At 40.7% G+C, this 16,978-nt stretch overlaps 1 protein-coding gene across 2 annotated transcripts in view; it reads right to left on the reverse strand.

Moving 5' to 3' along the window:
• Positions 1–3,321: 3,321 nt before the first annotated feature.
• UBE2V2 (ubiquitin conjugating enzyme E2 V2) overlaps positions 3,322–16,978 on the reverse strand; it is a 32,647-nt gene continuing 18,990 nt past the window's right edge. For both annotated transcript variants that reach the window (XM_079902168.1, XM_079902169.1), the window contains exons 3-4: positions 14,367–14,492; positions 3,322–7,504 (exon numbers count right to left, since the gene is read on the reverse strand). In XM_079902168.1, coding sequence (XP_079758294.1) covers positions 7,358–7,504; positions 14,367–14,492 — 273 coding nt within the window. In that variant the 3' untranslated portion in view covers positions 3,322–7,357. The remainder of the gene's footprint in view (positions 7,505–14,366; positions 14,493–16,978) is intronic.

Here is a 16,978-nt window from a genome sequence, read left to right on the forward strand (position 1 = left end):
GGATGGCTAGAATCACAGCCAAACAATAATGTGCTGGTGAGGATGCGGAGAACTGCTGGTAGAGATGTAAAATGGCACAACTACTTTGGAAAACAGCCAGGTAGCTCCTCAAATGACTAAACACAGCTACCTTATGACTTGGCAATTCCAAGAGAAATGAAAACATATGTCCTCATAAAAACATATACAAATGTTTGTAACAGCATTACTTATCACAGCCAAAATACGGAAACAGCCCAAATAGCCATCATTCTGGAATGTTCTAGAATTAGTGGTGATGTTTGCACAATCTTGTGGATATGGTAAAAACCACTGGGCTGAACAGTTTAAAAGGTGAATTTTATGGTACGTCATTTACATCTCGACTTAACAAGGAACATGTAGGTATGACAGAACCTCCTCTCCTGGCTCTGCTGGCCTTGGGCCCCACACCTCCAGGCTAGGATACAGCGGGCCACTGGGAGCAGCAGAGCTTCGGCTCCAGGAAGCACCCTCCCCGGGGGCACGAGAGGATGCAACTGAGGTGTTGGTCACCACCTCCCCCGTAAGGAGCCCGGCAGCATTTCACACCAAGTCAGCTCAAAGGGGGACTGTCCAGCCTCCGCAGGGCTACTCTGAGATTCAGGTCAAGGTGTGTGTTTCTGGTGGGCCAGCGAGGTGTATGCCCCACCTGTGTGAGATGAGTGCGTGAATGAACTACACCAACACCACCTCCAGGACCACCTGTAACGTGCACTGGTCAGAACAACAATGCAAACAATCGTAAATGCACTGATAACACTCATGACTGTGGGAGGGCAGGAGTGGTGCCCATCCAGGGGTGGATCCACCAGGGCCACTGCACCCAGCTGGACAGGGGAGGGGTGACAGGCATGCCAGGTCTCACTAGCACCCAGAAGCCCATCTGTCTGCCTTCAACCAGGAGCAGAAATTAATTTCGTCCAGAAAGCACAAGCGGCTTAATGAAGCCTCCTATATGACCTCACGTAACCTCTTGGAAAGTTAGCCCACCCTTTACACAGGAGGACAAACCTGATGCAAATGCATATCTTGACATAATTTAAGTGAATGTTCTTCGATTAATAACATTTTTAAAAGCTACCACTTACTGATTAATCATTCTGATTGTGATTAAAACCATTCATATTGTTTCATGACACCACAACTCTATGGGGTAAGCATGACCTTCTCAGAAGGAACTGAAGGGTACAGGGCTAAGTGGTCCAAAGCCACGGGGTGGAGGGCCCTAGGATTTCCATCAGCTTCCTCTCTGCTGCTCTTCGTTGATCAATTTACAGACCCGGTTCGGCTTAGAACCTCATTGCTAACGGCGCTTGGGTTCTGCCAGTGAGGAGCCCCAGAGGAGGACCACAGACTCTGTCACCCACTCGATCACCAAGGCTGACAGAACTGGCGCCTACCTATCACCTCCATGGTATTGTCTACCTTTATGTCCTAAAGCAGCAGTCTCACAAGGACTTAACACAGGGAGGGTTGAAGAAAACACTCCAACCTGCCTGCTGAGCAGAACTCAGTAGATTCTGCATCGCATAAAAAGTCACCTAGTTTCTGGCAGTCATTTTAACAATTTTTAATACAAATAAATGATTCTAACACTTCTTTGTAGACAAATACATTGTTTTCAAAAATGGTATTACTCATAATCTTAAATATCTCAAATAAGAAAACATCCAAATTCTGATGTTTAGCTTCAAAAAATATACTCTGGGGATATTTTTAAATTCAAAGAATATTAAATGCTTAGAATACATTTATAAATAATATTAAAATTTTATTACTGTGATGGGCAGCTTGGACATCAACTCTCAGAGGCAAATGAAGCAAAAATATCACACACAAGGACACTGTGTCAAGGAGGACAACGGTGACAGGTGAGGAGAAGATCTGCACATCAGGGATAGAGAAGGTTGGAGAGGACCCAGGTAGTGAGGGCACAGGTGGTAAACAAAGGGCACAGGCAGGAAGGAGCCAGAGCACAGCAAGCGGGCGAGCTACCTCTCATAAGCAGTTTTCAAATTCATGGTTGGGGCTGATGTGAGGGGACCACATCCAGAATGATGGGGAAAAGGGGTTTAAAGGGATCCATTCAAAGAGCAACAGAACGTAAGAACAGCAGTGGCCATAGGCTGACAGAAGGGAGCTAGAGAGACGACAGGTGCGGGAGATTCACCAGAGGACGATGGACAGTACAGAGGCACAAACGGAGAAAGGAGCCACTTTCAACCGCAGTTTATTTTCTAAACCAATAAATGTATTCAGCACCTCTTAGCACTAAGCTTTAAAACCTAACGGATTAAAATGTGTCACCCAAATTTAAAATGATCTTACTATATCAGTTTACCTACCATCACCAATCATAAATCATTTTTATTTCTATACAGGGCCACAAACACAGCAAAGTGAGTAGCACAGTAATTCTCAAGAATCAAGGGTTTAAGACAACTGTGGTCTCAAAGTTGAATCAAGACTCAGGAATTTTAATTCTCTGGTTAACAGAACAGAACAGAGGGGGACCTAATGCGGGAACTGTATTTATACCAAATGAAGGTCAGATAACACAACAAAGGTTTTTTGTACCAGTTTGTCAAGAGAGAAAAGGTAAGAAAAATCTGAGGTCCAGCCGCACACTCTAATATAGACATGGCAACAACAAAAAGCCAAGAAGAGACGAAAATATTTACATTTCAAGTAGAGAGTAATTCAATAAAACATCCTCAATATTAAAGTCTTTTACATTTTAATTACTATGTAATTGTGTTAATTTGCTTTATAATTTTATAGGGCTAAGAAGTTTATACATTTGCATTGATACAATTTTATGCATTAAACAATGTTTTAACAAAAATAATTCAAGACAATACTGAGTCCAAAAGAATTATTGTTCTCCTTAAAGAAGTCCGTATGTTACTCAAGATTAAGAAACCCAGGCAATTAGATATTTTACTTTTCTTGTGAACTCAATTACTTTTACTTGAGTATTAAGATGATTTTTTAAATTACAGCAATAAAAAGATAATTTATGATAGTGGATATAATCTGGACATCTGGCAATCACTACTTATTTGGACAATGTGGCTTGAGAAGCAGTAAAACAATACATTTCTCTTTGTCAGTTATCCACTGTGGAGAAAATCTACCTTTTTCCCTCAAATTAAGGGCTGACAAACTACAAAGGCTATAAAATCTCACCCTGTGTAATAAAGCATTCACAATTACCATGCTTGTTGATTGGAAGAGTCTTTGGACCCAAAAAACATGACATTAAGTATTATAACTAATTTTACTACATTTTAATGTAGGTGTCCTGTCGAAACCTCACTTTACATTACACTGTTAATTTTCCAGATTACTCTGTAAAATTATCTATTGTTAAAAGCCTGTTTAAAAAAAAAAAAGCTATTATATCAGATGAAGGAAGAATACACACACTCCATTGTTTAATGTTTCCCCATAATCTCTCAACAATATTTTAATTACTCAACTGCACTGAACAAACAAGGAACAGTTTTCACTCTCAATGAATTCAAAGATTTGCTTCTTTACTGACCACGGGGTTTCTCACTTCATTGGTTTCTCAGTGCCAGAGATTAGTCTTCCTTTGGAGGTGGAATATTACCTTTACTTTTGTATAATCTTTTGGCTGCCAAAATCTCAGACAGATGTAAGCAGCTGCTCAGTACTCAACTAAGACAAGATAAAAGAATTCACACGGTAAGTCTACATCTGGAGCAGAGGGGCCACTGCACAATCCTTACATGGTATCTGGTCAGCTACCTACTGAAGAAAGGATGATTCCTGGAATGTTTCTAAGTTAAGAAAATGAAATCTATCTGGCTTTTATCACTGATTTCATAAATGAAGTTGCAGAAAAAATTCTGTACTGATCTTTAGATTACATGTAAAAATGAAATGCAGAGGACCTTTAGGAATTTTTTAGGTGAGAATGTCCCGTTAGAGATGTACGTAAACACAATGGGCAACCTCTTCACATCCAGTGATTCTTTAAAATCACGTACTCACTCCATGATTCCCTCAAACTCCCTTAATTCACAGGATGACAGTTTTGACTTGTCATTTATTTTCTGTGTCAGCAAATACCTCAATAATTTTCTCTTCAGAAAATACTTATGGTGTATCTTTTCAGTATTCCACTATACTTTTAAAATAACCAACATTTTCAGTATGACCTATGATAACATTTCCATCTACTGTTCAGTAACTTCAAAGAGGCATATTAATTTTAGCATAAAAGATATTCTATTTCCATACATTTTGCTTGTCAATAAACACAGTACTGGGTAGGAATTAACTGCTAACGCTCCTATCAAGCCTGTTAATACGCTGCATCCACTGCTTTTCATAATGTTTCTGTTTTATATACAAAATACAAATGCTTTCCAAAATCTTCGGAGCTGCAATCTTTTTGTGAACACAACCAAAAGCCAATCAAGTTGTTACTGGAAAATCATATTGTTACTTCTCAGAAAAGTGAAATCAGTGCCTTTTAGATCCTTCCCAGCAATTAATTATACTATAATGCTTCACATATATGTCTAAAAAATATACTTACCGAGAAAATCTGGGGGAAAAAATTCCTTAAGTAACTCCCCAAATTGTTATTCATGACACTAGACAGCATCATCTGCATTTACACTCTTTAACGTGTACATGCAAGCACGGCTGTGTACCCACGAGAAGAGTGAGCACAGCTTTGACCAAAGTCTATACCCCACGATGCGTCTTCCAGAGCCGCCCACATGGTCTCCCACCAAATCCAGGGTGGGAAACACATTGCTATTTTCCAGCCATGTACTCTAAATTTTCAAAACAATATGAATTTCATGCATATTCATCAATAACAATATATACTTAGTGGGAAGAAGCTAAATTAATGAATTGGTATTAAGTAATCCAGACTAATAAACCATATGCAAGTCAAACTAATTCACTCCCCAGGCACTTACTCAAATTTGAAGTGTGATAAATTCTTTTAAAAAGATAATTTAAAATTATAATTTTTAAAAAAATTTTACACCCGAAAAACTCAAATACCATTGACCACCTCTTATAAATGTTTATGTTCCAAAATCCTGAAAAGTCACACATAAACCTGTAACAACAAATGCCATTACTTTAAAATACTAGAAAAAATATTTTTAAAGGAGGGATTCTGAAAATTAGTAATTAAAACCATTAAAGCATAACACTGACCTAACAGGACAAATATTTTACTTTTGCAATCTTTATTCACACACGGTCATCCCCTACAGTCTCACCTGCTAGCCCTTCAAACAAATTTCGAAGGCAACACACACCTGTGGGGGGGAGTCCTTCACAAGAGCGGGTGCGGGGAAAGGAGAGTGGACCAGAGGTCAAGGTGCCCAGGCTCTCAGCCCACCACTGTAGAAACAATGTACAGCACTCAGATGGTTATCAGCGCCCACATATGACAGGACACGCTCTCCCAGTGGGGAAGGGGTCACTAGAGACCGATTTAGACTGTCAGGAACCACCACTCTCACATAGGATATCAGTGTAATTCCACTTAATCTCAACCACTTAAAATTTTTAAGAATGTATGCCAAGGTAATAGTTCATTTCAAACCTATTTTAATAAATTACACATGCACTAATTTGTATGTATACATTCTCTATGTGTCACTTTAAACATCTTTGATAATTAAAGCCATATTGAGGGCTTCCCTGGTGGCGCAGTGGTTGAGAGTCCGCCTGCCGATGCAGGGGACACGGGTTCGTGCCCCGGTCCGGGAGGATCCCACATGCCGCGGAGCGGCTGGGCCCGTGAGCCGTGGCCGCTGAGCCTTCACGTCCCTGTGCTCCGCAATGGGAGAGGCCACAACAGTGAGAGGCCCGCGTACCGCCAAAAAAAAAAAAAAAAAAAGCCATATTGAAATTAGCAAATTTAGATAAACTGCCACTGACTTTAAAGTATTACTGGCCAAGAAAAGGTAGCTCAGAGCTTTAACTTTGAATGCACTTGAAAAAACATGTCAGGGTTGAGAAATCTGTCCTTGTTACATGACCACCTTACTATTTTCTTCAGAAAACAGAACCCATAAGAGAGAAGTATTTTCAACAAAGTAGTACACCCAAGCGCTGTGAGATGAAAAACGGCATCCGAAAGCCTCGTCACTCTGGTAAAGCGGAGCACAGGTGGACTTTCAATTCAGAATTATGTAGCTGCCAAGGCAAAGGATAAGTGAACAAAACTAACCCCAGCTAGTGCGAAGAGCACTGGGGGCAGATATTATGAAGAAAAACTGGAACGTATGTTTGGATAATTTGCGCTCTCTAATTCTATAAAAACTGCTAGAACTCAAACATCTTTCTTAACAATATTTCTGGTGAAATCAACTTCAAAACATAATACCTGGGATTCCTCCTTCTCCTAACAAGAAATTAAACTTATTAGGTAATCTGTACTGTTAAATACTCCACAAATTCCAATTTGCAAGAAGTATACAATATAGGATAAATAATAAAAGGTGTGTATAGGGGAAGGCTACAATAATTCCAATTTCTGCTACCTCAGCAAGTTACTGTATACATACCACATCAATATAACAGAAATGGCACAGTTTCTGAGGACACATTCCACATTTTATTTACAATTTAAGACTAACGTTAATCTCAAAATCACATATCCATATATCTATTTCCTTTTTGTTGATTTCATTTAAATGTAAATGCATGGTTTGTCCAACAAAGACTGTAAACAACTCTTCACCGCGTCTGGTACATGGAACACCCAGGAACAGCTTGTAACGGAAATCCGTCCACCTCCCCACAACAATTTTATTATAAATACAGGTATCAAAACAATCCTGAACGTATTTTTGATACTACTAGTAGTCAGCACCTATACCGCTTCGAAAATGAACACGTTTTGTGACAATATTCATTGTACCTGCCACTTTAGACCATTTCAACGGAAGCTCTTTCACTAAGCGAGAGCACGCCATTCTGGGTTTTCCTTCTTGGGCTTTCTCTTCAGAAACACATCTGCTTGCACAGCCATCTGACACTTCTTGCTGTTCTTCCACCTGGAAACCTGAGTTCCACTCTGAGTACTCCAGGTTCATGCTTAAATGACGGTGCCTTAACAAGAAAAAAAACTGTGCTGAATTTTCCTCCTGTTACCTGAAAACATAATGGGTGTACATATATTAAATATACTCTTACAGATGTCCAGGTCATGTTTACCAGCTGGAATTATCTTACTTAATGTGTGGGTATTTTGCATTGTGATATTTAATCAAGACATTAACATGAATAGAAGGTTGTTGATTTAAGACAAGTTTTAAATCCACTAAAATTAATTGTTGTATGTTTGTCCTTCTGGTGGCTGTGGAAGCTTCATATTTTCTTTGGACATCATTAGACGTCTTAGCTCTTGAAGTACAACTTTAATGCTGTATGAGTTCTGCCATTTTGCTAACACTGGTATGCTCCGTGCATCCACCTGAAAGGAGGGGAAGAAGAGGAAAGTCAGCTGCCGAGTGTAGCGGGGTCGGCCACCAACTCACTAGACGCACTTTGATGAGAAGTACTTCTAAAAATTCATAGCTTGGCTCTATTTTCACAAAGCGAACATTATGAAACTACTGGTTCATATAATACTTAGGGAAAATATTCCTTCTTCAACAGGTGTTTCCTAAAAAATTGTGTCCTTTTCGTGTGGTGCTTTTCTGTAAACGTGTAGGGAACTTCGGTCATCAGAAATAAACAAATGTTATATAAAATAACTACACGTAAACATATTTACCAATTCCTTCTTGATAAGGTCAGAGGTTTCTCTCCATTCCCAATGCCACGACCCAAAGTCTGGGCAATGATCTCCACCAGGATTAAGGAAAGAACTGCGAACCCTGACCTCTGCTTTCAGAGCTCTCTCTCCCGTGTGTTCTCCGCACTGTGCTAAATTCATCTTCCACTGCAGGAAACTGGCAGGATGGGGCTGGAGCTCCTTCAAAGCCTCACCCCCAGCTACCTGCCATCTCTCGGCCTGCCTGAAAGTTCCCTGGAAAAGCCCTCCCATGGGGTTTCTCTTTGTCTGACCTCAGAACTCACCCACGGAGGACCACCTAGTCCCCGGCCCACCCCTCCACCTGGTGTTTGCCAAAAATAACCAGTGTCAATTGTGTGACACCTCGGAGACACAAACTACTATGTACAAAATAAGCAACAAGGATGTACTGTACGACACAGGGAAAGATAACCATTATATTGTAATAACTTTAAATGTAGTATAATTTATAAAAACACTGAATCACTATGTTGTACATCTGAAACAAATACTGTAAATCAACTATATACTTCAATAAAAAATAAAAAATTTTTTAAATTAAAGAAATTGCTTAAACTGTTTCCACCTCTGCTGGGCGAGGAGGTGGTAAGAGGAAAGCAGGAAGGTGACCAAATACTTCACAGGAAAGCTGGGAAATGAGATGTCCAGTGAGGCTTTGAAAAGTTCCAACACACGCCTGTGAATCTAGAAGACACACATGTGCAGGGCTGTACAGGCTCAAAAGACCTGAGAAGGCCATAAACTCTCACCTATGGCTGACCTTGAGCAACATATAAAGAATTTGATTATGCACCATAACCAAGTGGGATTTATCCCAGTAGGGCAAGGTTGGTTCAATATATAAAAATCAATCAATGTAATACACCATATTAACAGAACAGAGAGCAAAAACCATGATTATCTCAACAGACACAAAATAGCTTTGACAAAATCCAACAACCTTTCATGATAAAAACACTCAACAAACTAGGTATATCAACCCAATACAGAGCACCTACAAAAAATATACAGCTAACAGCACACTCAATGGTGAAGGACTGAAAGCTTTCCTCCTGCGATAAGACAAGACAAGGACATCTGCTGCCATCACTGCTACTCAACACTGAACTGGAGGCTCTGGCCAGGCAACTAGGCAAGAAGATGAAATTAAAGGTTTTGAAAAGAAAGAAGTGAAACCATCTCTATGCGCAGATGCCGTGGCCTTGTACACAGATCCTAAGGCAGCCATTAAAGGAACTGCAACTGCTGGAGGGAATAAACGAGTAGAGCAAGGCTGCAGGGTACAGGATCCACAAACAAAACCTCATCTGTGTGCTTGCAATGAATGATCTGCAAAGCAACTCAAGGAAACAATGCCATTTACAACAGGATAAGAAACAGAAGTGTAGGCCATGCACACTGAATACTGTAAAAAAAAACTGTTGACAAAAGTATCCCATGTACATGGATCAGAACGCTTAAAGTCGTCGACAATCCTCCGCAAATTGATCTACAGATTTCACACAATCCCTATCAAAATTTCAACTGCCCTTTCTTTTCTTTTCTTTTTTGCAGAGCTGGACAAGCTGATCCTTTAATTCATATGGAAATGCAAGGAACCCAGAATAGCCGAAACAATATGAAAAAGAACACTTACTACAAAGCTACAGTAATCAAGAAGGGTGTGGGACTTCCCTGGCGGTCCATTGGTTAAGACACTGCACTTCCATTGCAGGGGGCGCGGGTTCGATCCCTGGTCAGTGAACTAAGATCCCGCATGCCGCGCAGGTGGCCAAAACAAACGAACAAACCAAACCAAACAAAAACAAAGGGTGGTGTTCACACAAGGATGGACATACAGATCAATGGAATGGAAAACGACTGAGAATGCAGATCAATGGAATGGAATACAACTGAGAACCCAGAAGTAAATCCATGCACGTACAGTCAAAAGATCTCTGACAAGTGTGTCAACCATGGGGAAAGGACAGTCCCTTCAATAGACGGTGTTGGGACAACTGGACATTCACATGCAAAGGAATGGAGCTGGACCCTTAACTCAAAATGGATCAAAGGCCTAAATTAACAGCTGAAACAATAAAACTCTTAGAAAAAAACAGGAGTAAATCTCTGTGACGTTGGATTTGACAATGGTTTCTTAGATATAACAACTAAATACTTTCAATGAAAGAAAAAGTAGACAAATTGGCTATATAAATTTTTTAATTTTTGTGTTGAAAACATCAAGAAAACAAAGAGACAACCCACAGAATGAAACAAAATTCATGCAAATCATATACCTGACAAGGGGCTCTTGTTCAGTAAACTAAGAACTCTTAGAACTTAATAATAAAGGCTCAATATCTCAATTAAAATGTGGGCAAAGTGGATCGCGGCAGACAACTGTTATGGACTGCATGTTTGTGTCCCCCAAAACTCATGCGCTGAAACCCTAACCACCATGGGAAGGTACCAGGAGCTGAGGACCTTGGGAAGTAATTATCAATAGGTTTAGGTGAGGACCCAAGGGTGGAGCCACCACGATGGGATTAGGAGAGAACGAGACTGGAACTTGCTCTGTCCTCCCCGTGAAGACCCAGCAAGAAGTCAGTCATCTGCAGCCCAGAAGGAGGGTCCTCACCAGAACCCAACCACGTGGGAACCCTGATCTCAGACTTCCCAGCCTCCAGCCTGTGAGAAATAATCTCTGCTGTCCAAACTAGCCCCAGTTTAGGGTCTTTTTGTGACAGCAGTCAAACTAAGACAGCAGCTTTTGTGATGGTTCCCGAAGATCTTCAACTCCTGACATTCACGTCCTATGTGACCCCTCCCTGGAGTGTGGGCTGGACAGAACGCTGGGATATGACTTCTGACGTTAAGCTACAAAAATACTCCAGCTTCCATCCTGCTCTTTCTTGCTTTCACTCCCCTGCTTTGCAGACGGAAACCAGCTGCTGTGCTGTGAACTGCTCTGTGGCCTCTGGCTATAGTGTATAAGGAACTGAAGGCTGACTGAGAACCTGACTACTGCCAACACCTACGTGAGTGAGGCCAGGGCTGCATCCTTCCTCAGTCGAGCTTTCAGCAGAGACCACAGCACAGGCTGGCATGTGGGCTGCAGCCCTGTGAAAGGCCCTGGGCCACAGTCCCAGCCCACAAAGACTGTGAGACAATAAATCCTTGTCGTTTTAGACGGTTCTGAATAGACATTTCTCCAAAGAGGGTAAAAAAAAATGGCCAATAAGCAGGTGAAAAGGTGCCTAACTAGGGGAATGCAAATCAAACCACAATGAATATCAATCAAAAGAAAACCTGATGCCTAATCCAGTCACTCTATACAAACACCTACACTCCAATAATTAAACCAGGACTTAATTTCTCTGCTTCCAGGTCCCCACTGGCTGGCCAGCCTGACTATATGAAGCGTTGGTAGGGATGGACAGTCCAGGCACTTACACACAGTGAGCATGACAGACATGGACAACCCTGGAAGAGCCCGGGCGGAAGTCAGTCAAGCTGAAGACAAGCCTCACCCAGACCCCACCTCAGCAGACATCCTACTTGTACGTGAACGACCTAGAGCAGGGCCACTGAAATCACCTTTCACGGAACAGCCCAAGGCCTTGCACTGATTTTTACTGGTCCACCACAAGATAAACACAGAAATTCAGAGCAGCCTTTAGAGAGTTCTACAGCAATTTAACGGAGAAACTTTTATCTTAAAAAATCTGAGCTTGGGCCTCCCTGGTGGCGCAGTGGTTGAGGGTCCGCCTGCCGATGCAGGGGACACGGGTTCGTGCCCCAGTCCGGGAAGATCCCACATGCCGCGGAGTAGCCGGGCCCGTGAGCCGCGGCCGCTGAGCCTGCGCGTCCGGAGCCTGTGCTCCGCGGCGGGAGAGGCCACAACGGTGAGAGGCCCGCGTACCGCAAAAAAAAAAAAAAAAAGTCACTGACATATGAGTCCACACAAAAGGGATACAACACAGAAGCATACACAAACGTGCACAGTAAAAACACAACCATGCGTGAAACGATAAATGCCAAATCTGAGATGGAACCACCTCTGAGGAAAGAGAAAGGGGAAACCGGGAAAGGCACAAAGTTAACTCTGTATAATGCAGTCTTTCTTTAAAAAAAGACCTGTTACAAATAAGACAAAAAGGTTAAGATTTGAGGAGGGTAAGTGGAGGATGTTGGTTACATCATTCTCTAAAACCTGCCTGTGTGTTAGAAACAATTCTTTTAAAAACGCCAAAAATAAAAACAAAGAGAAAAATGATAATTTACAGTAACTGCTACAAAGGGGAAGAATAAAAGAGTGACTGTAGCAGAGTAACAAAACAGACACAGTTCAGACTGGGAGTCAGGACAGAACTCTCTGAGAGTGACACTTACACAGCGAAGTGAAGAAAGAGGCCGTAAGGATGTCCACCCTGGAAGCACAGAAAGTGCAACGGTCTTGAGGCGAAAGGAAAGGTGTGCAGGGCCGCGAGCACCGTGAGCCCCCAGGGAGCCAGGGCAGAGAGTGTGCACGTGTGGCTGAAGCCACTGCAGGATTTTAAAGCACAGAAGCGACAGGACACAACCTGTGCCTCAGAAAGATCCCTCTGCTGCTTGCTTTGTAAAGACTGGGGGAGGTAAAGCAGGAGAATCAGAGAGGCTGTGCAGGGCCCAGACAAGAGATGATGGCTAACATTCACTCGGTGGCAACGTAAGGAGAAAAGTAAAATCGGACTCGAGTTACATTTTCAACAAAGACTAACAGACCTTAATGCTAGAGGGTTTAAGGAGGAGAGGCAGAGAAGGACGCATAATGTCCAAAATGAGATCAGATGAGCTCGTAAGGCAGGTCTGAAATTTAATCCTGAATTTCCTAGTTCCCACAATAATGTAGAACTCACTATGAATTACCTAATTTGCAGAGTCTATAATATGAAAACAAACCAGCAGTTGTGAAGAACAGCTATTCCTGGTAAAGAAATTTCACAAAAATGTCTTCCTCATAAAGGCAAAGTTGTATGTCATAAAAGAAATTCCCTAAACAATATCCCTTCTGTAAATTCAAACTGTTTTGTAATCCTCCTTCCATCACATCTCCTAATATTACTGACACAGAAATAGTTAAGCATGCATGCTGTAATTTCTAGAATAACCACTGGAAGAACAGAAACAATGAAAAGAATCGAGAATGGCCATTTCAAAAGTAGGCAAGAAACAAGAAACACGTGTAAAGATAGAAACCACAAGATAAGATGATTATACACCTGAACGCATCAACACATTGTACAATAAATGTCCATGGACTGATGCCCTAGCAGGCAGGGCAGGGAGGACTCTCAGGGCCCAGCACCGGCTGGCGCCCCGCACGCACCGCACGCAGGGAGGTATGGGAGTGGCCCAGCAGGTCCAGGGCTGAGATGCCCAATAGCGCTCCTCCAGTCAGGGTCATGCTTTTGTCCGGTGCACCCAGCAGGGAGGAGCCAGCCCACCTGGAGCCCTGGGGTGGGGTGGGGGCCGGACGGCCAGCTGTGTGTCCAGGACCCAGCCTGCTGCTGGAAGTGTGCTTTCACACAGGGGGACTGAGCACATGCAGGTAAACACACTGGGCAACAGAAAGCAGGTTTCTCACCACTGAAGGCAAGAACTGCAAGCTTAGAAAGGATGAAATCTGAAAAACACCCTGCAGTGTTGGAAGAGAACTGGAGATGATGGTATAAACTCATGGTGTGGGATGGATGATGGACGGAAGAGAAGGAAAGAGGGAGAGAGGAAGGAAGGCTAGCTGAACAGATGTGACACCTGGGCTAAAACTATAAAGAAAAAGTGACAGAACACAAAAGAAATGCTCCAGGTGTTAATTACCAGTGCTGGGGAAAGGGAACACAGGGACGGGATGAGTAGGCGCACACAGAAGTTAAGGTAACGTTCTGTTCCTATGACAGATGATGTTCATGCTATCATCACGTTATCATGCTTCCTAACACGTATTCTGCATGTGAGGGTGCTCTCAACACGGCACCTCAAGAGCCTTCGCTTCAAGTTATAGTACTCGTATGAACCTAAGACTCGTACTGGAAATTATTTCCGCTCACTTCCTTCTGTGAGTCAGGCAGAGCACATCATTTTGATTTATTTGCTTTAAACAACCATGCTCAACCACGACTGTCTGTTCCCGTACAGACATACTTGTTCCTCAAAGAAAAACCTCCTCTTCATGAATATCCATCCTTTTAATCTCACCAATGTACCTTAACCCTAAAGAAAAATGTTAATTCAAAGAGAAATAATGACTTTCTTATCACCAAACAAGGATTCAGCTGAAATATGACTACTGAAGCAATTAATAAAACCCTCACCTCTATCTAGGCTAGTACATAAAGGTTCTTAAGGAAAGGTCCATTCAAAAGAGAAAAACAACATGGGATAAACTGTTTTAGACTTTCCGCTAAACAAAGGTCCTTTTGTTGTTGTTGTTTTAACATTCTCCTGACTATATATTTATAGGTTATGTAAGAATAAAATGACTACTTTAACTTACCATTCCACTGGAATTATTTACTCCGTTCATATTAATTTTGGTTACAAATCTAACTGATGGAGGTGCTTCTGGGTATTTAGGTCCACATTCTACTTTCAGGCTATATATTCTGTTTTCATAATTTGTCTGGAAGGCAAAAATAATAATAATAATATTGAAGTGCTAATCAAGAGGGAAAGTACAATATAAATGTACTTAATATTACCACTTGTATGATCAAGAATTTACTTTTCTATGCATTTATTTGATCTATATGGCTAGAAAAAAGGCAGCAAGCACACTTAAAAGTAGAGATTTTACAAAATTAAATAATTCTACAAAGTAATATCAAAATGATCAGAACTTGCTTTTGTGGCACAGACAATGCCTATAACAAATTAAAAGGAAAAAACAGACCACTTAAATTCAGATTTTACTAAAAAGTCCATATTGTGGCTTGACCTGTGTCACACATATATAAAGGTTCCCATTTTTCCAGGACAATTCTGTTTATTCTTACTGCTCCTGTAGTAATTATTAATAATACTTCATTTCATTCTCAAAAGGGTCTGGCTGGACAATAAATTATATGGTTACCCCATTTATACAGCAATCAATATATCTTCTGGTATAAACACCATATTATACCATTGTCCAGCACTAGAACAATTAATTCATGCCTCTTGTTAGTTACATTTACATTACTACTTCATTAATTTTGTTGTCCATTAAATTCCATTATCTAAATTCAGAGATACAATACCCAACTTTTATTTTTCCACATCATTTAAAAACAGGGTTTCTTAATCGAGAAGTTGAACATTACCATATTATAAAACAGCCACTTTAAAGCTACCAGACTTAATGCTTTTAGATTTTTCAAGGCTTACTTTCATGCCTATAATTAACTCTTCTTTATCCTTATGGCTTCTGTTCACTAGGTAAACTTATTAGTGTTCAATTAAAACAAGAAAGTAAAAAAATAAATGGAAGTGACAAATTTCATACCTGTTGATTCCTGTATAAACATGGGAAAAAAGAAGTTAACCATCTATAGATTTCACTTACCCCAACTGATCCACAGCTTCCTCTCCCTTAAGTAAGAGTTCTCCCAAGCGGAGGTCAGGTCTGGGTTATTAAACTACCGTAATTTAAAATGTATACAACAATCTTATACATATATTATTATATATTTCAATATTTTAAAAAAGAAACAGCTGGATAAAACTCATCCAAGTTTAACAGCAAACATATATTAATAATATGCCCAGGACCTGGAGAGGTTTAAACAGGACTAAAGGTCAAGGAAATCATCTGGTCTGTCGTTCTCCAATCACATGCACAGCAGCCTCTCTAGAAAACTTGCGTTAAAAATAATAATAATTTTTTTAAATGATACAAATGAACTTATATACAAAACAGAAACAGACTCACAGACATAAAAAGCAAACTTATGGTCACCGAAGGGGAAAGTGGCAGGGGGAGGGGTAAATTAGGAGTTTGGGGTTAACAGATACACACTACTATACATAAAATAGATAACCAACAAGGACCTACTGTAGAGCACAGGGAAAACGATACTCAATATTTTGTAATAACCTACCAGGGAAAAGAATCTGAAAAAAAATAGATATGTATGTATAACTGAATCACTTTGCTGTGCACCTGAAACTAACACAACATTGTAAACTATACTTCAATAAAAAAGAAATAAAAGGAAAAAAAATTTTTCTTAAATAGCCCCTGACAAATTCCATATTGTTAAAAATACTCAAAGTACACGGAAACAACTAGAACTCTCATACTTTGCTGGTTGTAGGGAATGGTATAATCATTTTGGAAACAATATGGCATTTTCTTATAAAGATAAATAAGCACACACCTCCCCTACCAAGTAGGAATTCCATTCCTAGGCATTTTATCCAAGAGAAATGGAAACAAACCTATGTTCACAAGAAGACTTGTAATCACAGCAGCTTTACTTGTAATGGGCAGGGAGTACTGTGATCAGGAGAAGCGATAAGCACACTGTGGCATCTCTGTGAAACACACCACTACCCACTTCTTGGAACAACACAGCTGATCCCGAGACGTTATATGCCAAGTCAAAAGAAGCGGGCCTCTAAGCACACACACTGCACGATTCCACTGGCACGAAGTCCTACAACACACAAGACTACTCTAGGGGGTAGGGAGTAGTGACTGGGGCAGGGCGGGGAGGGGCACAGGGAATTTCTGGCGGCACAGACATGTTCTGTATCTTGACATGGGTGCGGGTAACAGGCTCCATTTGTCGAAAATCATGGTAATATCTATGCATTTCACTATATGCAAATTATACCTCAATCTAAGCTAGCCTACAATGATTAAACATCCTAACTTTTGGTACCTTTGATTAATTTCATCACCCTTGAATTTTAAATTAACAGCCAAGTCTTTCTGTTGTCTAACAAAAGAGTGACAGAAAAGAGAGTAGTAAAAGGAACTAATGTTTATTAATTATGTACTACACATACTCTCTTATTGTCTAATTATTAATTCATTTAATTCTCAAAACTTCTAAAGTAAGTATACATATAAGGAAACTTGGAAATGTTACTAAACATCTAATGCTAAAAAATACTGCTTAGAAA

This window comes from Stenella coeruleoalba (assembly GCF_951394435.1).
Source record: "Stenella coeruleoalba genome assembly, chromosome: 17".
NCBI classification, from domain to species: domain Eukaryota; kingdom Metazoa; phylum Chordata; class Mammalia; order Artiodactyla; family Delphinidae; genus Stenella; species Stenella coeruleoalba.